Genomic DNA, 13930 nt, shown 5'->3' on the forward strand with positions numbered 1-13930 from the left:
CAAATGAATATTTGTAGTCAGGTTATTATTTTAACAAAACTAATCTTTTTTCCTGTATTGTAATTCATTTGATACAAACACAACTGAACAATTATGTTGGATTTGACTCTGAAAAGACGAAGTGAAGTCATCAAATATGTAAATTGCTTGTCAAAATGCTTAATAGGTCATTGATTTACTTGCCTGGCTACCATGTCTATAAAATTAACAGCAAATTACTAGTTAATATATGCTTTGCAAGTAGATAAGTACTATAGGAACTGAATGTGCATATTAAAACCATTGATTTAAATATAAAAAACTTTGCAAACTCAATAAAAGTGCATTTGTAGCAATAAAAATATGTAGGTCTTAGGAAAATCAGATTCAGGTGCTTTTTTTTTCTTTCCCTAAAAGGAAAACAGTTCAAGAATTTTTTTTCTTCACTTTCTAGAAACATTATTTGTACTAAGATGACTTAGTAACTTAGTCCTGTCCCCTCCAAAAGAGTGGTCCTGTGTCTAACTATATCCCTTTTCATATTAAATGAAATTTACGACATTAAGAGAGCTTTTATCTTTTAATTACCCACTTAAAGAACAATATAAATACTTAATTTCAAAAATTTCATCATACTGTTTTAAATATTTCCAGTGTATTCACTGTTGTTCCTTCTGCTAGGTTTGTCTCTCTGTAATTACATGTGGTCAACATTTTCACTTTCAGTTCACTCAGGTTCTTGAGCTTTAGGACCTTTTGAATTTCTTTATGTTCACCATGATGCAATCTCTCCCTTCTCCTTCGTTGGCCATTTTTCCTCTTATTCGCAGATCTAGAGGGCTCTCAAAACTAACTCACACAGATTGTGGCTGCTTAAAGAAACAATCTGGATTCAATCCCTTGACTATCTTCTCATTTGAAAGAATCCTTCAAGTGCTCTGTGTGTGTGTGTGTGTGTGTGTGTGTGTGTGTGTGTGTGTGTCTGTCTCTCTGTCTGTCTGTCTATCTGTCTGTCTGTCTCTCTCTCTCTCACACACACACACACACACACACACACACACACACTATTCATTTAATTAAGTCCTTTAACAACGACTTTCTCAAGGCATCCAATGACTCTTTTCCAGAGAGGACCACCATTAATGGCATCCAATGCCAGCAACACCAACCCTAGCTGCTTACTCTTTGAACTTTCAAACTCAGTGCCAAGTTGTTCAGGAATCGACTGAACAACCAGATCAAGGCTTATCCTTTCAAAAAGGGAAAAGTAGAAGATGTGTTCAGCCCTTGTGAGCCAAACTTATTATCCAGACAGCTGGAGTGGAGAAGAGTCATTTCCCCAATCTTGTCAACATTGATGCCCAGAGCAGAAAGAAATGAACCAGAAGGATATGTGAGGCATCTTTAAGATAAAAATCCATCCGTAGAACAGAGTTGAATTTTAAATACCACTTTGCAAATCTAGCTGAAACAGGAAGAACTAAAGGCCGTTAGTGACCAGCCTCAAAACGTTAGGTGTTTCCCATTAACAGTTATGAGGTTTCTCTTCGGAAATGTCAGTCCATCTTTTAAGACAGGGAAACCTACTTTTATGATAGAGATTTTTCTACCCAGGTTCACTTGACGAGAATGTTTATTTAAAGAACAATTAGCTTTCTGGTTTCCAATAGAACAAAACAGACGATAGAGAAATAAGGGGTTGTCCAGCCCAGGAATTCTATGAGGGACCTGCTCATCGACAGACCCTGCACTAGGAGAGCACATGAAACCATCTCTGAGGCGCTTCCATTTGGAAATAAATAAATATATCTATCTGTGAATAAATTAATCAAAATAAATCATCTCAACCGTGAACAAAAGGCCAACCTCTCCCAGGCAGCTGCTTTTTGATGGCTCTGCACAGCTGAAGCAGCCCCGTGGTTTATGCCAGGTTGGCTCAGGTAGAGCTCTGCCCCCAGCCCCACACCCCAATCTCTCCTTTGGAAGATGAATCCTTCTCCAAAGCAGGGCAGCACTAAACTGCTGGATTGAAGGGGCTCAAGTTCCACTGAACAAGCGGTGTCTTCTGGCCGCGTCTTCAGGGACACCCCTGAGGCACAAAGGACAGATGCACATGCAGACACAGCTTCAGCCAGGCTGCTCCCTGCTCTCTGAGGGCATTATCACCTAGACCAGAAAATGGAGCGCTAAGGCTGGCTGCCCAACTGCCCAAAAAGACAGGTTACAGAGCTGGGGGCAGGGAGTTCAGACCAGAAGCACATGCACGAGCAAACACACACACACACACACACACACACACACACAGCCCCATGGTCCTTCCCTACCATTTCAATTTGTACCCAAAGTCCCTTGGGAAAGGGCAGACAGCAAAATGTCAGGAGGTGAAAATGTCTGCATAGGCATTAGAAGAGATTACACAGAAGATCAGGGCATTACGTGTGCACATATGTGTGTGTGTTTGTTAGAACATCTACACACAAGTGCTCATGTTTCACTAGCATGTCATATATGCATTTGTATCCTTTGTGTCTCTAGAGGAAGGGGAAAGGAGAAAGGGAGGAAAAAGAGAATCAGAGAGAGAGATAATAAGGGAGGAAGAGAAAGAGCTAATGAGATCCAGAAGAGAGAAGAGAGAGTAGCAGAAAGAGAGAAGAAGGAAGAGAGGGAAAGGGAGAAGAAGGGGGGAGGGAGAGAGGGAGAGAGAGAGGCATAGAAGAAAGAAGGAGGCAGAGAGAGAGGAGGGAGGGAGAGAATCAGAGAGAGAGGAAGGAGGGAAGGAGGGAGAGAGGGAAAGGGAGGAGAGGAAAGGGAAAGCGACAGAGACAGAGGGAAGAAGAGAGAGAGGGAGGGAGAAAGAGAGATGGAGAGAGAGAAGAGGGAAGGAGACAGAAGAGGGAGGGAGAGAACTAGAGAGAGAAAGCAAGAAAGGAGGGAGAGAGAGGGAAGAAGAGAGAGGGAGGGAAGGAGGGAGAGATAGAAAGAGATAGAGACAGAGAGGGAGGGAGTGGGAGAGAGAGAGAGAGAACAATAAACGAGCCATTACAATGTGGAACAACTCTACATTCAGGGTGGGTAATTTACAAAAAAGACAAATATGAAGGTGCTCAGAAATGTACACAGTTGCATCATGGTGATTTGCCCCAAAATAATCTCTTGATTATAAAGTTTTATTATTAGACAAGGCAAAGGGAAGCTCTCCAGTTATTTTCTTTCTGTCCTCTTTTGCCTTATAAACACACAGGCTGCTGTGCACACACATACATGCACATGCATGAGTACACACACAATGTGACTCAGCAGAGCATGGCTTTGTCCCGGGAGTTTCCTCTCCGATCAAGTATTCGACCCCAACTCCCAGGAAAGCCTCCAGTTGGCTGAAGTTTCCAGTGACTACCTTATCTGTATCTGTTTCTGAGACAACAACCCCAAGCCTCAGAGGATCCCTTCCCCCCCCCCAAAAGTCTATTTGGGTTCACTCTACTTGGATTCAGAACTGGGGTCCCGCAAGGCGGCCACTTTAAACATGATCAGTTCTGTTCTTCCCTGCAAATAACAACTGCCCGACAATGAGCCAGCTCCATCGATGTGGGAATGTTTGGCTTCAGCTGCCAATGACTGACGGCCTTTAACTTTTCCTAGCCAGTCACAATCCACATTGTGGGTGCCTGTTGGTGTGTCTGTTCTCATTATTCCTTGACATGCAACATCCCCCCTCCACTCTCCAACCATACACAGCCCCACAGAAAGCAAGACTCAAATGGGAACAGCTGGAGAGTTTCAATGGGAAATGATGCCTCTTGTGCAAGTGGGGGTGGGGGGAGGTGGAAAGAAAGGAGAGAGAAAAGCAGGAGCTTTCAGAGAGTTTTGAATAAGCAAATCTACTTTTGAATATACTTCAGAGAAACCACTGTGGAAACAGGCTGCCCAGTGAAGTCTGTCCAGATTGAAAATCCGAGCCCTAATTCAAAAAGTGAGGCCTACTTAATAGCTTGTTGCCTTGTAAACTATTCTTAGTGCTTCAGCCTATTCTTCCAAAACCAACCATCTTGTGTTCGTTTCATAGGTAGACGTGAGCACAGATCTGTCTCTGTACGGATGGAATTGAGTTTCTTTGTCTAACACGTTCCTTACAGGTTTGGATGGATCGCTAAGAGTTATTTCCTGGAGAGCCGTCCAGATTTAAAATAGAATTCTTAATTGAAAAGAATAATCCATAGAAAATATTACCCCAATATGGAAACAAAATTTGCACCAGCACACTATGAGGTTAAAAAGAAAATAGTATAATCAAGGAAATACAAAGGCTTTGGCATGGTTTTTACAATCAACAATGGTTAATTCTGATATGTAGTTGTGAACAACTGCAAAACACTTAAGTTTCAAACTCTTGCAAGCACTTTTAATTGATTAGAATGAATTCTAGATGCACAAAAATGATTGGACTGTGAACAGCAGTACAAGTCTAGCTAAGAACAATTAACCTTTGCTGACCAAAAAAGAAACTTAGGATGCATGAAAATGTGTATAAAACATCTATAGAGTATTCTTGTCAAATATAAATGAAATTAACTTTATTATAGAAATCATTCTGGGAGATTTCTAGGGAAGACAAATACTTACATTTTGACATAAAACAAATTGGATTATATCGAAGACACAATCTACCTTTTTTATCTATCAACTTTTCCTTGAAGTTTCTCTCATATCCTTTTTTTTTTGTTTTTTTGTTTTTTTGCACATAAACTTCATCCGTTAACAACCTTTGGGAACCCAACAGATTTTTTTTCCTTACAAAAGTCTAGTGCATATTGTTCCAGGTTTCATTATATGGGATGGAATGATACAAACTCAGAATGTCAGTCCATCACCTATGAACAGATTGGTAGAAGAATTCGATATATCTTGATAAAAACTCTTAAATTTGTGGCAGAACTCGTTGATCATGGCCTCCTTTTTTTTTTTTAAACAGCTTCATGACCAACACAGATCAGAAATATCCATCCAGTCCACGTTGTTCTTTGTTTTCCATTATAACATACAAATGCTCATTTACAAATAATACACCAAAATGAATAAAAGTTTGGATACCAAAATGAAGATTTGTTCCAACTGATATAATGCCTTCTGTGTACAAAGGTCCATGGGTAAAGTCTTTTTCTCCAAGTGGTATAGTATGATACAGGACACAGTCGTAATACAGAAGCACTTCTGACAGCTGATCTTCCTTTATAAAATACTCCTACAACATCCAACTGTTGTCCATATATAGTCACTGACTGAAATAACACATCTTTTTTCTTTCTTATTTTCTTTTCTTTCTTTCTTTTTCGTTCTTTCCTTTCTTTCTTTCTTCTCCTTTTTTTTTTTTTTTTTTTTTTACTGTAATCGTGGCCAGTATTGAGACATATCAGGTTCACTTCCAGGAACTTGAACAGGTACTGAGACTCCAGGGGAAATGAGGCCTGAAAAAAAAAAGAGGGGAAAAAAATCTATATAAATACATTTACAGAAATGAACTTTTTGGTTGGGCATGCACCAATGTGGAATTGTTTTTAATCTAACAGAATTTAAAATCCATAGTGATTTCCAGCATTTTAACTATTTCAATAGATAGATACATAGACAGAGATAGATGGGTGACTAGATTGATAGAGATAGACAGATGAATAGATTGATAGAGAAAGATAGATAGATAAATGAATAGATTGATGGATGGATGGATGGATGGATGGATGGATAGATAGGTAGTTGGATAGATAGATAGATAGATAGATAGATAGATAGATAGATAGATAGATAGATAGATAGATAGATAGATAGATAGATAGATAGATAGATAGATAAATGGATAGATAGAAGGATATGATAGATAGATAGATAGATAGATAGATAGATAGATAGATAGATAGATAGATAGATAGATAGATAGATAGATGATAGATAGAGATAGAGAGATTGATAGAGATAGAGAGAGATGGCTGGATAGATAGGTAGATAGAGAGATAGATATACGGATAGATGGATAGTTAGCTGGATGAATAGCTGGATAGATAGAGAAATAGAAAGATGAATCGATTGATAAAAATAGATAAGATAGAGAGATAGATAGGTAGCTGGATGGATGGATGGATAGATAGATAGATACATACATACATACATACATACATACATACATACATACATATGAATTGATAGATAAAATAGATTGTTAGAAAGAGAAGGATGGATAGATGGGTAGATAAAGAGATAGATGGATGGATAGGTAACTGGATAGATAGAAAGGTGAATAGATTAATAAAAATAGATAAGATGGAGAGATAGATTGATAGAGAGAGATGGATGGATGGATAGGTAGATAGAGAGATAGATACACATACTATCTTTACAGCCTAAATGGCAAACTAGCTGATATTTTTTCAAAAGAGGGTAAAAGCATAGTTTGGCTTCCCAAATACTCGCATGCTACAGACTCAAAAAGAAAAGCCATTTGAGAGGTCATTTAATCCAACCTTCATTTCACAGATGAGCCTGGAGAGGCTAAGTCAAGGTCACACAAATAAATAGCAGAACAAAGATTCACACCCAGGTCCGCCAAATACCAGTCCCATAATAGTACACTCTGCCCTGGAAAAGTATGTATTTCTAAAGAAGGACAGAAATGATCAGGGAATGTGGGAATGCATTCAGTAATCCCTGTCAACACGGAAGCCTTCGCTGTGCTTCAGGGGCTACTGAAGGGCGGGTCCTATGGAAGTTTCTACATTAGATGAATTATTTTAGTTTCAGATAGGCACAGTGGAGGCAGACCAATACCCCAAGGTGATTAAACTCAGCTTGCCCAAGTGTAAGGACAACAAATAAACCTAGAGGAAGAAAAAGAAACAGAAGCTCCTCAAAGGCATATGAGCAAGGACCCAGCAGTAGCAGGGAGAGAAGGGGGGTCATTCTACCTGAAGACTAAACAGTGGGAGGATAAGGGGGGGCTACTCACCTGTTGAAGTGGTACCAGAAGTGCCCATTGGCTGACTGTTCATATGTGTCTGCATGTGCGGGGGTGTGTAAGTATCATAACTCCGCCCATTCACCGATGGACTAGTGGGCAACATGCAAGAGTAAGAGGAGGTCTGGCTGGGGACAGGGGGCTGTCGGGAAAAAGCAAAGGACAGTTACAGAGAAACGCCCCCAGAGTGCAGCTGCACCTGTTGCTTTGTCTTTTAATGGATGCCATTTCTGATTTTTTCCCCAAGATTATTCATTTAAAGCTGCAAAGGGCTTTAAAGGTCACCTCGCCTAATTCATTTTTTTTTTACAAGTGAGGAAACCAAAACCCAGTGAAAGGAAGGGAGTTGCCCAAAGTCACACAAAGTAAAATTCGAACCCAGGTTTTCCAACTCTAAATGGCTTCCCCTGGCACTGGGTCAACACAGCGGAACCCTACAAGATGTTGGTAGTAGAGGATTGTGTTCATTAACGGAAGCCTTCGTGGAACATATTTAAAGGCTAGAAATCCAACCAATTGAACACCGGCTACGTGTGGGGCATAGAGAGCTCCGGCCAGTGTTACCATTGCCCTTAACCATGGCAGGATCTATAAAGGCCCCAGACGTCCGAATGAAAACTGAAAATTTGGGACAATTGTTTGATTTTGGCATCCTAACGGCTCGGCATTTAGTTATTTGGAATTCTGCAGATACCTGAAAAAAGGTCAACAATTTTTATTTCATCTCGGAAATGGCGAGTCCTATTGTATAAGCAAACTACGTCGCCTGCAGATCTCATGAGCCCGTGCCATAACAGGCGTGAATTTTTCACTGCGCCTACAAAACCCCAAATAATCCACTTTGGAGCCCATTTGCACCAAACCCAGAATACACGCTCAAATCTAGGGATGTTTCCCCAACACAACACAACTTGCGCCATCTTAGCGTTCCACTGGAAGAGACCTGCCTACAGGCTGAGAATCCTACTCGACAGTATTAATCACAGCCAAATAAATATTTCTGGAATCGGATAATAACGTCGGTGGACTCGGGACCGGGACGGGTTAGTCACTGGGAAGTCCCAGGAAATAGTAGTAACCCAAAGCTTTCTGGGGAAGCCAGTCGTTCGCCGAGGGCTCTGACTCGGGGGTCCCTGTCTTTGTGGAGCCGTGTAAACAAAACCATTGTGGATACTCCCGTAATGGTTAATAAACACACTAATGACAAGAATTACAGTCATTCCTAACTAATTAAAAAGTACACTGACTCTACACCTCAGGGCTCTTACGTGTGAATAATAAGAATTAATAATAATCACACCTTGAGTGTATATCACGCCTTTTTCTCGCCTCAAAGATCTCTGTCCCATGCATTATTCCCCCCTTTTATCCTCCCAGGAACTCTGACATTGTTCCCGCTTCTAGTCAAACTCTATAAGATTCGGTGTGGTTTTATTAAAATGGGAGAATTATTCTGCTAATATCAGGTTCGAAGACACAAACAAGCCTGGAGGGCCCATCAGCCATTCCGGCAAGCAACGTACGAGCAGTCATTAGCACTAGGCAGTCTGACTTCTGGAAAATTCATGGCAGAAATGGGAAAAATCAACCTTTGTGTTCTTAATCCCCTAATTTGTGTCAATTGGGCCACCAGCCATTAATATCCAGATGCAATCAAAATAAATATCAGAACAATTCCCCTCATCGTGTCCCCACAACAGTCGTTTCAATGTTATTTCTTCAATCCTATAATTGTGTAGACCGTGAAACATCCACCTTGTCGAGACATGCCTATGGCTCTTCTTTAAAAGGACTTGAGCCATTTGGGGAGGAATCCTCGATCTGTCTGATGAGTATCGAGAGCAACTAAAACAATGGCTGTCCAACCTCTCCGACGCTGCCTTTCTAATTATTCCACACACAGGAGACCTGGGCAAATGCATGGGAATGCAGGGAGCAGAACTGCATGGAAGAAGATGTATTTCTGGCCCCCGTGAGCTAGAATTTCATTTCTGGATTGAAAATAGGACACTGGGAGACATTTACAAAGCCAGATCTGCCCAGCATAACAGCCACAACTGGGGATACAAACAAGGTACTAAGAGGCAAGGGCAAATCCCTTCATGTCCCCATTTCCCTAGTCTATGAAAAGGACAAGCACATTTCTTTTTTTTTTTTTTTAAACCATAATCTTCTATCTTAGAACCAATACTAAGTTCTCAGTTCCAAGGCAGAAGGGTAATAAGGGCTAGGCAATGGGGGTTAAGTGACTTGCCCAGGGCCACTCAACTAAGAAGTATCTGAAGCCAAATTTGAACTACCATCTCTAAGCCTGGCTCTCAGTCCGTGGAGCCTAACTGACAAGTATGGTTCTCCCTATTATTGGAAGATGCATGAAGGGAAGGGGTTGAGCTCGCCAATTTAAACTTGGTCTGCCATTCAAATATAAAGAACCTTTTTTGCTCTTTCTTTCTTTCCTTCCTAAATAAAACATAGGTGTCCAGCATATCCTAAATTTCCTCAGTGTTCTACCTCTAAATGCTTCTCCAGAGAGATAACTATAAATGCATACTGACCCACAAATCAATCGATTACGAGGCACCGTAGGATCATGGTAACATAAAGCTGGAAGAGATTTTAGATGTCTTACTAATCCAACCCTCTCATTTTACAGATGAACAAACTGAGGATGAAAGAGGTTAAATGATCTTCCCAAGGTTCTAGATGTCAAACTAGAAGAAACCTTTAAAGTCATATAGCCCTATTCCTTCATTCACTTTACAAATGAGGAAACTGAGGCCCACGAGGGTGATGTGACCAGTTACAAGAGTTCTAAATTGCCAAGCATCACTCGCCCCTACCACCGTGTGTCTCTAAACACAAAAATTCGTGGGTTATTTTTTTTTTTTTTAATGTAGGAGATCAAGGAATCATCCATTAGAATAGGTTTGGTATGGGCAGCTAGGTAGCACCATAGATAAGAGTACCAGGCCTAGAGTCAGTAAGACCTGGGTTCAAATCTGCCCTCAGGCACTTCCTAGCTGTGTAATCCTGGGCAAGTCACTTAACTCCATTTGCTTAGCCCTTGCTCTTGTCTCAAGGTTGTTACTAAGAAAGTAAGGTTTTTAAAAATGGATTAAGTTTTGCTGTTTTCTTTCCATGGGTTGACTTATTTTTTTGAGAGAGAGACATGATCAATCAAATCATAGAGTTAGGGCAATGAGGATGCTTGGGAGTCCCCTTCATTTCAGAGAGAAAGAAACTGAAGTTTGGACAAAGGAAAAGACTTGCCCAAAGTCCCACAGGCAAAAAGGGGCAAAACTGAGCTTTGGAACCAGGTCTCCTGGCTCCATGTTCAGTACTCTTCCCATGGTACCACACATCAAAATAAATTTTTTTTGTGATGGCGTCAAGGGGCTGCCATGTAGACAGACCCAATCAGAGCATTCTCCCTTACGCCCCCCACTTTCTAGTTTGGGTCCCTTCCTGACCAGGCATCACCCCATTCCCACTTACTTGCATAGGCAGGTTGTTCGCCATCGTGAAACTGGGCATGGGTGGCAAAGCACTGTATGTATTTGTTAGAGCTGTGTCTGTCCGACCCAACATAGAACCTGACGTGAAGGAGGAAACTGCAGAAGACAAGAGACAAAAACCAAGACCCATTGGCCTTTGATCCACATTTCAGAGAGTCCCACCCAAGGCGCAGTGGCCAGACTTAAAAACAGAGGCATTGTCTCAAAATTACCAGGAGTGGTGGGTTGTGGGATTGGCTGGTAGACACTCGTACTGAAACTACTGCTGATGGGAATATGACTGGGTGTGTTGCTAGCCTGCCTTCTCTGGTTCCTCAGTTTCTCTTCCCTTCTCCACTTCGCCCTTCGATTAGAAAACCATACCTGGAAACAGGAGGGATGAGATGAATGAACATAAGGAAAAACTTCAAGAAAAAAAAAAAAGAAAGAAAGCAATGCTTTCCCCTTCTCACTTCACCCCAACCGCCATATTTCACTCACCCCCATTCCCAACCCCTCCCACCTCTCTCCAGCCAGTGAAATCTTCTGGGACAGCAGAGTTTTTAGGACTCTACAGCCAGTAAGCTGGGTCTGTTGTAATTTATATAAATAAATCCTGGTAGTTAGCTGTGCCTTTGTCTTTTGAAAAGCCAAATGTGGGAATCAAAAAACACTGAATTACCCAATCCCCAGGGTACCTGTATTCTTGCTTCAGGTAGGTCTATTTTGGCAGCTAGTCTCTCTCTGGCAAACACGTCCGGGTAATGGGTTCTTTCAAATTCTGGAAGAACAATTGAGTGTTTCCATATCAGTGCCAGGACTACCTCCAATGAGTCAGCTTAGATCTGAACCTCGAACTGGTGCAAGTCTTTCTTCTCTATTCCTATTCCCCTGCCTCCCATCCCTGCGTATGGAAATGCTAGACTTTTCCCACCAAAATGAAGTTAAATTTTCTTTAAAATGATATTCAGGGCAGCTGGGTAGCTCAGTGGATTGAGAGACAAGACCTAGAGACAGGAGGTCCTAGGTTCAAAGCCGGTCTTGGCCACTTCCCAGCTGTGTGACCCTGGGCAAGTCACTTGACCCCCATTGCCCACCCTTACCACTCTTCCACCTAGGAGCCAATACACAGAAGTTAAGCCAGCATAGCCCCAAATCATCTCTTTCTACAGGAAGATTCAAAGTCTTTGAATTCCTAGTATACCGAGGGAAAACAGAATATTCAGAATTTTAAAAAAAAAAATGATTCCATGTAAGGGGTCCTGGTTAAATTTAGTCCTTTGTATTTCAAATGTGTCCCTGCCTTTGATCTACAATTTTTCTGCTTTGAAAATCTCCATCACCTTTCTCCAGAGCCTCAATTTGCTCTTGGGTAAAAGATGTCCTATTTCTCTGCAGTTTTCGCTTCAGCTGAAGTCTCATTTGGGCTTCATCTGAATCTTCTCCATTTGAGCTGATGGAATTAGTGTTCTCCCCCCCTCCTTCCTGTTGCTGGCAGCCATCTGGAACAACAACAACAACACACACACACACACACAAAATAGGACATTAAGAAAAATTCAGAAAAAGTCAGATTCCTAAAGGCTCATCATGGTCCAGCCTCCGACTCCATCAGCAGGGGCTTTCTGACAGCCTCCCTGAAACATTCCCAAGAAGCCTGTCCCCTCCAATGAAGAGATACCAATGACCTGGCCTTTTATCTTCCACTTTAACCAAGAGGAAAAAAAAAATGGAAAGGCAATTTCAAGAACACCATTCCTTTGTAGAACAAAACAGACACTGAAGTAGTTTCACATGAAAGTCATCTTTTTTTTTTTTTTTTTTTGAAAGAAGCTTTGCCCAGATGCCTCCCCACAAGGCTCCCTTTCCCTGTGGAATTTATTTACCTATGGCTGTGTTAAAAATAAGTGACGTTCCGCATTTCAGATTATCCATAATCAGTAATTCCGAGCTAATCAATTAGATGTTGATAGGTTTGCAGAAAATGCTATTAAGAAACCAAACCAAGCTTGTAATCTTTTTTAAAAAATATTTATCTAGTTTTTATTTGAATTCTGCACAGTCAATTTCATTTTAAAGGTTGTGAATTTGGAAGTGCTTGCTTTGTTCTCTAGTTTTATTCAACTATTGTATGAGTGTGTATTGCCTTGACACCTATTACTGAGCACAGCTGTAATTATATCATCACCAAGAACAGGCTATAATTGCTGAAAATGGAATTTTATATTTAGATAAAAGGACTGTCCATTCTTTGTAATGTGTTGCACCAGAGAAAAGTAAGATTTCTTTTAAAATTTCAACGTGTAATTTTAAAAAAGAAATAGTCGAGAGTTCACTAACTAGCTAAATATGCTACCCCACAGCTGAGCCCCTTGGCATGTCATTTAAGTAGTACATTTTTAATTAGGGCATTTCCACCACTTTTAATGTAATTTCTATCATTAAACAAGGGAAAGTTTTTTTATTTTATTTTATTGTTTTTGTCCTTCCCCCCCTCCCCCCCTCTTTTTTTTTTGCTGTTGGACAATGTGTGTGTGTGTGTGTGTGTGTGTGTGTGTGTGTGTGTGTGTACTTGGACTAGCTGGCTGTGGGTGCCTGGGAAGCCACTCAGACTTAATGGTAACTCCGGGGAGGGAGAAGCTGGACATTGAAGGTAGGGAGGGTGGAGAGGGCCTTCCCAGAGGGGACCCCCGGCCCCCAGCCCCGCTCGGCTGCCTTTCTCCTTCTTTGTCCCCATCCCCCCTCGGAGGACACTAAAGGAGGCCTCCTCTTCCCCCTAGCACCAGGTCCTGAAAGATGGGGCTGCCGCTGGGGACAGCTTCTGCTCAGGGGGCTCGGGGGGGGGGGCGGGCGCGGGTCAGGGGGGCCGAGAGGACTAGCTAGCGGGGTGGGAATCGACTTCTCCAGGAATATCATTTATAACCGGGGACAATAGGCCGCGTGTTCAAAGCGATGGGGGAATTGTGACAGGATCTAGTGGGATCCTTTCAGGCGCTCTGAAATGTTTTAAAACCCCAACTTTCTCCCCCATTTAAACAGGCGGATTCATCGGCACTGGTCACCATATGGGCCTCGGGAGATCTATTGAGATGACCACCAACACTTGAATAGCGCGGGGCTGCTTTTCACCGGCGCACAAAGCCCTGGGAGTAAGGGAAACTATTAAACTCCTGGGGCAGGAGCGTTGGCAAACTTTCGTGGGCAGAATTTGGAGGCCACAATGAGAGAGAACAACAAAAGGATTCTCTTGAGGCGTGCAGCGGGCCACATTGTGTTACAAGCAGCCCAGTCAACAGACTTTTCAGTGAAGTATGTTAACCTCTCTGCTCTACTATCATTAATCACTGTCCCCTGGGCTGGGCTCCTCAATGCTATTTAGGGGGCTTGCCTTTCTATAGAGGGGAGGAGGAGGAGGAGGAGGAGGAGGAGGAGGAGGAGGAGGAGGAGGAGGAGGAGG

General features: G+C 41.9%; 1 protein-coding gene across 1 annotated transcript; it reads right to left on the reverse strand.

The window, feature by feature from the left end:
- Positions 1 to 5355: 5355 nt before the first annotated feature.
- PAX6 (paired box 6) lies at positions 5356 to 11910 on the reverse strand. The gene is made up of 6 exons (XM_044680384.1): positions 11817 to 11910; positions 11172 to 11254; positions 10707 to 10857; positions 10475 to 10590; positions 6971 to 7121; positions 5356 to 5441 (listed from the first exon to the last, which is right to left on the reverse strand). The coding sequence occupies exons 1-6, from the start codon at positions 11893 to 11895 to the stop codon at positions 5356 to 5358; spliced, it is 666 nt and encodes a 221-aa protein (XP_044536319.1). The 5' UTR covers positions 11896 to 11910.
- Positions 11911 to 13930: the final 2020 nt, after the last annotated feature.

Source organism: Gracilinanus agilis, chromosome 6 (assembly GCF_016433145.1).
Source record: "Gracilinanus agilis isolate LMUSP501 chromosome 6, AgileGrace, whole genome shotgun sequence".
Lineage (NCBI taxonomy): Eukaryota > Metazoa > Chordata > Mammalia > Didelphimorphia > Didelphidae > Gracilinanus > Gracilinanus agilis.

Coding starts and splice junctions, on each gene's coding strand:
- PAX6 (XM_044680384.1), bottom strand. CDS start 11,895: ATGAGACTTCAGCTGAAGCGAAAACTGCAGAGAAATAGGACATCTTTT. Junction 10,591..10,706: donor CCCACAACCCACCACTCCTG/GTAATTTTGAGA, acceptor TGTCTTCTGCAG/TTTCCTCCTTCACGTCAGGT. Junction 5,442..6,970: donor TTCTGGTACCACTTCAACAG/GTGAGTAGCCCC, acceptor TTTTTTTTTCAG/GCCTCATTTCCCCTGGAGTC.